This window comes from Benincasa hispida, chromosome 11, assembly GCF_027475165.1.
Source record: "Benincasa hispida cultivar pf3 chromosome 11, pf3_genome.v1.1, whole genome shotgun sequence".
In the NCBI taxonomy this organism is placed as follows: domain Eukaryota; kingdom Viridiplantae; phylum Streptophyta; class Magnoliopsida; order Cucurbitales; family Cucurbitaceae; genus Benincasa; species Benincasa hispida.
Window position 1 is genome coordinate 47338882 of NC_143488.1, and position 9208 is coordinate 47348089.

General features: G+C 30.9%; 1 protein-coding gene across 5 annotated transcripts; it reads right to left on the reverse strand.

The window, feature by feature from the left end:
* Positions 1–200: 200 nt before the first annotated feature.
* LOC120089794 (cycloartenol-C-24-methyltransferase) lies at positions 201–4425 on the reverse strand. Of its 5 annotated transcripts, none has more exons than XM_090306743.1 (15): positions 4174–4415; positions 3925–4037; positions 3586–3647; positions 3400–3466; positions 3220–3293; positions 3037–3121; positions 2892–2947; positions 2605–2659; positions 2350–2397; positions 2125–2208; positions 1868–1984; positions 1690–1773; positions 1462–1587; positions 1225–1322; positions 201–561 (listed from the first exon to the last, which is right to left on the reverse strand). In XM_090306743.1, exons 3-15 carry the CDS (start codon positions 3624–3626, stop codon positions 498–500), a joined length of 999 nt encoding a protein of 332 aa, XP_090162869.1. In that variant the 5' UTR covers positions 3627–3647; positions 3925–4037; positions 4174–4415; the 3' UTR covers positions 201–497. The 5 variants fall into 5 exon arrangements, with proteins under 5 accessions (XP_090162869.1, XP_090162870.1, XP_038903118.1 ...); XM_090306744.1 differs by having other exon boundaries at positions 4210–4290; XM_039047190.2 differs by lacking the exon at positions 3586–3647 and having other exon boundaries at positions 4174–4425.
* Positions 4426–9208: the final 4783 nt, after the last annotated feature.

Consider the following 9208-nt stretch of genomic DNA (forward strand, 5'->3'; position numbering starts at 1 on the left):
CTTCTTCAACAAATTATATTCATCATGGTGATCTTTTTGTCAAAATCTTTAACCATATAACTTTTCATGTTCGTCAACAATTTCTACGTACAGTACGGTATACCGATGATAGATGGAACAAACAGTGAAGAATGTGGCAGAAAACCATTTTATAAAACAAATGAAAATCAAGATTGCCAAAAGAAGAACGACATCCTACATAAGATCAGAAAGAAACTCATTTATTGCATAAACATAACAAACAAGAAAATTGAAAGCAGAAGGGCTCCGACTAATCATCTCCCTAGGAACCAAGATGACCCACTTAAAACTAATTCCAGAAAAGCAAAAGGCAACTTTACCCCCCACACCATAAAGGAAAAGGAAAAGAAAAAAGGAAAAAAAGAAGAAGCTATAGAATGGTTAAATTAAGCCAAAAACATATTCTTCAGGATGACTGCAAAAACTCCATAAGTGAGTTGTAGCAGCAGCAAAAAAGTTGCTATGCATTTTTCAAACTACTCACTGGCTGAAAGTGGCTTCCGCGCCAAGAAGAAATACATTGGTGTAAATATCTCTTTCCTGAGAACATTAAGAAGCATCGTATGAGCGACTTACACGAGTTCTGGATAAAGTTAAAGTATAAGAGAGACAGAGAGATACAAAATGCTTTCAATTGTATTTATATCTGAAGAACATTTTGAAGTTAGGATCTTAAGAACACTATCCATCACAAAGAGAGTTCCTCATTCGATCAAATGCTCATTCCTCTCCCCCTTCTCTAATAATCTACCTGACGCTTGTATTCTCACTTACTCTCTGAGGCTCTCTTCTTCTAGTTCAAGCAGCCCGAATCTAGATTCCTTTCGAGGGGGAGGAAGATGAGGGGAAGAGTAGGACTGATTTTGTATGCTTTCAGAGAATGTTTCTTTTACAAACCAAAATTATAAGGATGGATACACCAAGATCTATCATGGTGCCAAGGACCATTGTCAGTTTCAAGGGCAGGGTGAAAAAGGACGGGGAGGGAGCTTGCTCCTAGTTCATCTTAGATTAAAATAATTATATGAAATACTTTAGATTTGAACATTTTTATCTCTAATTTACCCTCCCCTGGTCATTTTACAAGAACTGCTAAAAAATATTACGTCGATCTAATGTAACAAGAAAGGAATAATGAACTTTCAGGAAGAGGGTGCAAAATCCAAAAGACAGAATTTCAAGAGCATTGTAAGGCATACTCACTTTCCACCCTCAACGAGCCCTTCAGCAGCTTTCTCTAGAAAGTCTTGAACTCTTTGGCTACCCTTGGGGGCAAGACGAACGAACTCCAATACTTTGACCTACAACAAGAACAGACTCAGTACTTGTTAACTCCATCCTGAATTTCCCCCATATACGTGGTAAAATAATAAGGTTCTCCTTGACTTTTCATTGTTGAGAAAAGACAGACTTGTCAAGGTCACATCTGATCAAGCTTACCATATTTTTAGTAATGAAACGACCAAGGGCTGTTAGACGGAAGCTACTCAATGAGAAATGGCTTTTGTCTAAAGGCAAGTACCAAGGAAGAGGCGAATTTACAGCAAGATCTTTCTCCCAAAGAATCTGGTGTCATGTCCCCATGAATATGAGATTAATGCTTTTAAGTCATAACGATGTCTCTTATTAAAATAGAAACTAATAATATGAGGTTGTTTTCCAACTAACCTCAAAGCCTGCTTCTTTTAAAGCTTCAAGGCATTTTCCTGTCAACCTGATATCTGGAAGACCATCACCAATCTCAATTTCTGCCTGCACAATTGGAACTTAGTCAATGTAATTTGTATATAAATCAGTGCGGCACAGACAAATAATCTGCTAAATAGAAGGGATGAAGCCGAATTACCTTTATCTTTTGATGTTCTTGATTATTTGGATCAAAAGCATCAGTCATACACCATTCATAAGCAGCGAAATGTTGGCCGGGCTTTAGTACCCTATAAATCTCCTTGTAGCACCCATACTGCCAGACAAGAAAAAAAAGTCAAACCAAGATGGTTAACGCGCATATAATCTTGTCGACAATACTCATGCTAGACCAACAATTACTGCTGCAAACTATAAACTGAAATTAATACTTCAGAACGTATTTTTAAGGCTTACTGCGTCTGGTGCATGACAAGTAGCTTCAATTGCATATACTGCATCAAATGAATTGTCAGGAAATGGCATTTTCATGAAGTCAGCCTGCAGCACGGAGAAAATGAACAAAATATTAACCTTTGAAATTTAACTGTTTGTCTTTCCTTTTCTAAAAAAACACAAACAAATTAAAATTGCAAATAAACAAATTTTTGAAAGACTACATGTAATCTACAAAAAACCAACCTTGATAAAGTCACAAGTCTTGTCTACTTTTGCAACGCGATTCAATTCCTGAGAAAGTATAAGTGAAAAGTACTATTACCTTACTGCAAGAGCTTGATAAGAACATAACAATAGAAGAATAGTAATTATGACGAATGAGACAATGAAAAAGGTAAAAAAGGAAAATCAACAAAATCTTACAAACGGTAGTAAGATATTTCTAAGAAACAATGTTCCTGACATCCTTCATCAAAGGATCAGGAAAAAAGAAACTACCTTTCCTCTTGAAATCTGGTACTCGTTGTTGTTCAATCCAGTAACTGAAGTAGAACTGCAACAGAGTGTCATATGATATGAGATACTTACCATAAACATAGATATAAAACAAAGGTACGAAACTATATATACTCGATTCAGCATTGAAGTGTTCAGTTGAGACTGTTAACAAGGCAGTTGTTAGAATTATTATAATTCCAATTCAGGTTAGGTAGCCTGATATGTATTTTAGCATCAATCATCAATTAAAGGAAAAAGAATACTCAAAGTTAGCTAATGAATCACACCTAAATCTCGCAATTTCTCTAAGTGGTCCACCAATTCCACATCCAACATCCAACACCTAGAACATAGACAAAATTATTCTCCATAATTTGAAACGAATGAAGAAGATTTCTCCATCTTTGTATGGAAAAACTCAAAGACACGAACCTTATATCCAGGTTTCAAACCTAATTGCAAAGCAAGGAAGTGCTCATGCCTTTTAATGCTCTCCCGCAGAGATTCACCTTTCCATCTAGAGTGGAAAATATACACGTTTAGATTCAAGATTGCAAAAAACAGAGACACATTCTGGTCTGCTGAATGCAGGGTAAGGAGGATAGTACATCATACCTAGGTGCAAAATGGAACGACTCGCCCCAACCGAACTCATAAAAGCTCGTAACAAGATCATAGTATTTATTAACCTGTCGTAATGCATATTACACAGGCTTATAAAAATGACAAAGGGGGTGATTCTACTATACGGCAACCTAAAAAAGAAAGATAATGAGAACAACAATCTTTTTTTACCATGTCAGTGTAGTTAGCTTTCCTCTCCTCCTCTTCACCTCCATAACAAACATGGTACTTCTCGTACCTGATCCAACAATGCAACACTTTCAGAACAGAATGAGGTCATAATAACAAAGATACAACAAACTAAAATTCAAATATAGCAAATCAGGCCAAAGCTTAATCCAATTCAAGAAATCCTACACAATTTTCCCACTCGCACTACATATCACAGCGCACAGCATTGTACACAATCCTAGAATGCCCTGTTTTCGTTCAAACAACCCACATCTAAAATTAACAAAAACAGATCAAGGGGTCATAGCCCAATTGCACAAAAAGAAAAAAAACAGAACATGCAGAAGCTTAGACGTAGAATTCAAACAAAATGTCTCTAGAAGAGAATGGGCTAGCTCGTATAGTTTCTCTGAACAGCCCAAAACACATACCACATACGAACTCAGATACATGATTTTAAAGTTAGGAGTTCATAACCAAACAAAAAAAAAAAATCTGGGGGTAGAAAGAGAGGGAATGTTTTACTTTTCAACGGCGGAAAGGACCTCGTTCTTGTCCAACTTGCCGCCAAGGCCCGATGCAAGATCCAACGCTCCAGCTTTCGACATGGGTAAGATCAAAAACAGAGCCTGGGAGATCTAAAAGAAGAATTGAAGCAAAAAGAAGAATCAGAATGAGAATAGAAGGATTTGTTTGAGGATTTTAGTATGAAAAATGAAATGGGAAAGGGGAAAGAGGAATGAGAATGTGGGTGTGATTAATGTTGGGCATTACGTCGAAGGCTGAAGAAGATCTGAGAGAGAAACAAACCCAAATGGGAGATTGATGAAAATTCGAAAAGGAATCTTTTACGGAACAATCAAAAGGTTGAAGCCGGACGAACTAACAAACAAGAAGCAAAAGAAAAAATAAAAATGATAACACAGAGAGAAAAAAAGAACAGAAAAATCGCTTGCTTGCTCTCTCTCTTCTGTTTCTCGTGAAGGACAGCGCATACTCCACGTTTTAGCGAAAATAAAAATTGTCATTTTGCTTCTCCAAATTAATTTGAAATTATCTGTCACAATTTTAATTATTTTCTTAAAATTTAACTATATAATAAATTAGACCGTTGAGATATGTTTTTCTTTTCTTTTCTTGGAAACATCGTTTTAGTCCTAATATTTTGGATAATTTCTTTTTAATTTAATCTCTAATGTTTTTTAATCACTACTATTTAAAAGTTTCGATGTTGTTGTTTGTGTAATCCATTTCCATTCCTCAATTCTCAATTTCATACCATTCAAATTTTACTATTTTATATAAATAATTTTCCTTATTTTTTGTTTTTAAAATTCTCTAAAAATATCATTTTAATCTGTTTATTTAATTTTAATCCTTATATTTTTTATTATCTAATTTTAATATCTATACTTTCAATAAATTTTAAATTGAGTTCTTTTAAACTAGTTAATTAATAATAATTTTTGTTAAAAAATATCATATGTGAAAATATCTCAAAATTTACCGTAAAAATACTAATGGATAATAAAAGGTTTTTAAAAAATCAATAATAAACTACCTGTGGAAACTAATTTTAAGATTAATGAAAAGTAAGTAGACTAAAATTGGGCAGATTTTAAAATATAGACCAAAATGCCAATATTAAACTAATATAATAACTAGTGAATAATAAGGGAAAAAAGTTGGAAATTTCTTCCAAAATCTCCTGAAATTGAGAGGATTTAGAAATTTTTCTTTTTAAGATGGCTTCTCTTTTTCTATAAAATTCTGCCAATTCACACAATAGTATGTGAATTAGCCCATTTTAACATTTACCATCAATAGAACTAAATTACAGCTTTAATTCAAGATGTTAAAAAAAAAAAAAACAACTTTAGTTCAAGAACATTTTTATTTGTGTCCAATTTAACCCTAAATGAATTATTTAAATTTTTAATTTTGTGTCTATCCAAACTTTGAATTCTTTTATCTAATCACTTTAAAATTTAAGCTTGGTAGACAAAAATAAAAAATAAAAATTTAAAGTTTTACTAGACACAAAATGTAATTTTATATATATAATAGATTCATTAACTTTTTAAAAACAATTAAATTGTTAATGAACTATATTAAACACACATGTAAAAATTCAAGGATTAAATTTATTATCATTTTTATAATTTGAATTTGACAATATATGAGGTAGGATATTTGAATCTCGAATCTCTTGGTCGAAAGTACATACTTTATGTCTGCTATACTCATGATGGCAATTAAACTTATTATTTAAGATTATAAAAATACACTTAAACATTGATGATTAAAAGGGGATAGTTGCAAATTTAGCAATCAAGCCAAACTATTAGCAGCTATAGCACAATGCAAAAGAATTTGCAATTATAGTAAAATTTAGATCCAATCGTAGTAGACTATATTGTTGGTAGAAGTCTATCGATGATAGAGTTTATCGCTAATAGATTTTACTATATTTATAATTATTTTAAAATTTTACTATATTTTTCATTAATGTTAGTTAACACCTGCAAATTGCAATGATCCAATGTGATTGGAATATATATAGAAACATGCAGCTCAATACTTTAAAAAATTCTAAAAGTAATCGTTTAAAGTAATTAAAAAAAAGGGCTGTTTAAACAAAGTCAAAAGTTGCTTTGTAACCTTTATACTGTGATTGGTGGATCTGTGTAATGATTTTTAAAAGTTATATTACTAGTTTATTAAGTAGTCTTTTAAGTTCTTGGCTATTTGATTTTTAATTTTTCACAGTGGTTTAAAAGGTGATTCAACTTTTAATTCAGTGTTTTACATGTTCCTGAATTTTAAAATATCTACTAACTCCATTCATTGTTAACTTTTTACTGATAAGATTTTGACAGGTTCAAAATTAAAAAAATAACCCTTCATCTACTCAATATAAATTTGAATTTTATGTTTAATACAACTTCAAAATTTTAAATAACGTGGTTATAAATATTTAATTGAATTTCATGTTTAATAGAACTTCAAATTTTTAAATAACGTGGTTATAAATATGGAAACTAAAGGAGTTTTTTATGTTGTTGATGAGGTGCAACTCTAAATGCATGAAAGAAGGAAGAAGATGGAAGGACGAGATGACGAGAGAAAGGGGAGAGAAAGAAAGTAAATAATATAAAGAAATATTTGTTTGAGTTTAGTAATTAAAAAAAGATTAGAATTTTTTTAATAAAAAATATGTGTCACGTTAACGTAAAGTTCAAGAAGGGAATATGAATGAACCAAAATCACATCCAAATGTGAGGGATGGGAATATGAAATTATGGTTAAGAAAAACTTTAAAAGACGATTACTAGTTATGCCAACAAGGTATATGTATGTGTGTGTATATATATATATATTTGTGGTTTGATCAAATGAACTCCAAAGTTGAACATGCTTAAGTTTGAAGCAATTTTATGTTGGATGACATCCTATGAATTTTCTTAGGAAATATGTGAGTGGGGACAAGACATCCTGAATAGACTCATGTTGTAGGGATGCTGGAGAATGCCGAGGTGATATTAGGTGCCAAAACAGACTATTTTCTCTATCATTGACTAAAATAATCTACACTCCATACACAGACTATTATAACCAAAACTAAAATAGTTTGCATCTCAAACATAGTAAATCATAATCTACAAACTATAATAATCAATCGAACAACCTAAAACCCCTTAGATTTTACTGTCTTAAAGAAAACTTTTTTTTTTTTTTTTATAAAAATAAGGGAGCACAATAAAACACAAATATGGAGAAAATATAATATAGTACTAATATATAATATAGAAAAATAACTTAAAAGAAAATAATATAATAATAAAATAATGAAACTTGCTCTAATTTCTTTCCAAAAAGTTGGGATTTCGTACCAATCTTCACCACCTTACAAAAAATGACTAGGAGAATTGGCAAGTAGGAGGTGGAATTAGTTGAACACTGAGGATGTATACTCTTGAGACATATGGACTACATGCTCAAAGAAACATGAGGTAGTAGGAGAATCTCATTTGTTCTTCTAGGATACCAAGTTTTGGCACTAATACACATATATTATTATTATAATATTTATAATACTCCCCTTATATACCCATTACATATATGAAATATGTCTCGTTAAAATCTTACTTAAAAAAACCTTTGCGAAAAAATCATAGTGAAAGAAAAAGAGTACATATTTCATATAATCTAATACTCTAAAAAAATATGTTATATTTACTCCCCTTGTGAAAATATCACTTGAGATCTCTAAATCGTCTCATTCCAATGTTGTACACCAATTTTTTAAAGGTTGCGGTAGGTAATGTCTGTGTAAATAAGTCTATCAAGTTATCTTCTGAATAAATTTGTTGTATAGTGATGTCGGCGTTTTTCTCAAGATCATAAGTGTAAAAAAGTTTCAGTGAAATATGTTTTATTCTATCTTCTTTAATATATTCTCTTTTGATTTGGGATATGCATATTGTATTTTCTTCGTATGATATCGTTAGAAGATTTTTATTATAAGACACACTATATGTTTCACGAATGTGCTGAGTCCTTGATCTTAGTCATACGCATTCTCGACTAGTTTCGTAAATCGCAAGAATTTCGCGTGATTTGAGGAAATGACTGTTATAGTCTGTTTCACCGATAGCTATAATATAGCAATTCTTCCACATGTGAACAAATAACCATTGTGTGGATCAAATAAATATATATAATATGTATAACTAACTATATTAAAATTTTATTTATTTGAACAAAACAAACCCATATCAATCGTTCCTTGGAGATAACAGAGTATCTGCTTAATTTCATTCCAATGTCTTTTTGTTGGAGAAGAACTATATATTGTTAATAAATTTACTGAAAATGCAATATCTGGTCTTGTATTATTAACGAGATACATAAATGAACCAATTGCACTAAGATATGGTACTTTAGGATCAAGGAGTGCTTCATTATCATCTCGAGGTCGAAATATATCTTTCTTCACATCTAGTGAACGAACTTCCATTGGTATGTTCAATGGATGTGTTTTATAAAATATTTTCAAAACTTTTCCTATATAATTTGATTGATGACCAAATATCCCATCCCTAAATGTTCAATTTGCAAACCAAGGCAAATTTTTGTTTTTCCAAGATTTTTCATCTCAAATTCTTTATTACGATATTCTATTACCTTTAAAAGCTCTTCAGAAGTCCAAATTATATTTAAATCATCAACATATACAGTAATAATAGCAAATTATGACTTGATTTCTTTATAAAAACACATGGACATATTTGATTGTGTTGATACTCTTCTTTATAAAAACCCATGGACATATTAGATTGTTTTGATATCATTCTTTCAATAAATATCTACTCAGGCGATTGTACCATATTTGTTCTGATTGTTTGAATCCATATAATGATCTCTATAACTTTATTGAACACAATTCCCGATAATTTGATTTATATGTTTTAGGTACCTCAAATTCTTATGGAATTGTCATATAAATATCATTACAGAAAGATCCATATATATATATTTTTTTCTTTTTTACTTAAAATCTAAATTGAATTATCTCAACATATTGATTCAATTTCAACCTCAAATTTTGGCCTCAACTTACCAAAATAACGCTCAAACAATTCAAGGTAATTTGATGAAAATATATATGAAAAAAATTCGGAGTGTTAGAATGCCAAATTCTAATTTTTGTGAGATTTATCATGGTAGCACTATCATAAAATATTATATTTATATTAGAAATCTGATAGATTTTCAATATGTAAAATAACATTAAATTTATTAATTA

What these genes read in the sequence shown, in the direction of transcription:
- LOC120089794 (XM_039047190.2), bottom strand. Translation starts at nt 4,007, where the DNA reads ATGTCGAAAGCTGGAGCGTTGGATCTTGCATCGGGCCTTGGCGGCAAG. An exon ending in ACCAGATTTCAAGAGGAAAG is followed by an intron (nt 2,398 to 2,604) that starts GTAGTTTCTTTT and finishes ATACTTTCTCAG; the next exon opens with GAATTGAATCGCGTTGCAAA. An exon ending in GGGCTCGTTGAGGGTGGAAA is followed by an intron (nt 562 to 1,224) that starts GTGAGTATGCCT and finishes TAATGTTCTCAG; the next exon opens with GAAAGAGATATTTACACCAA.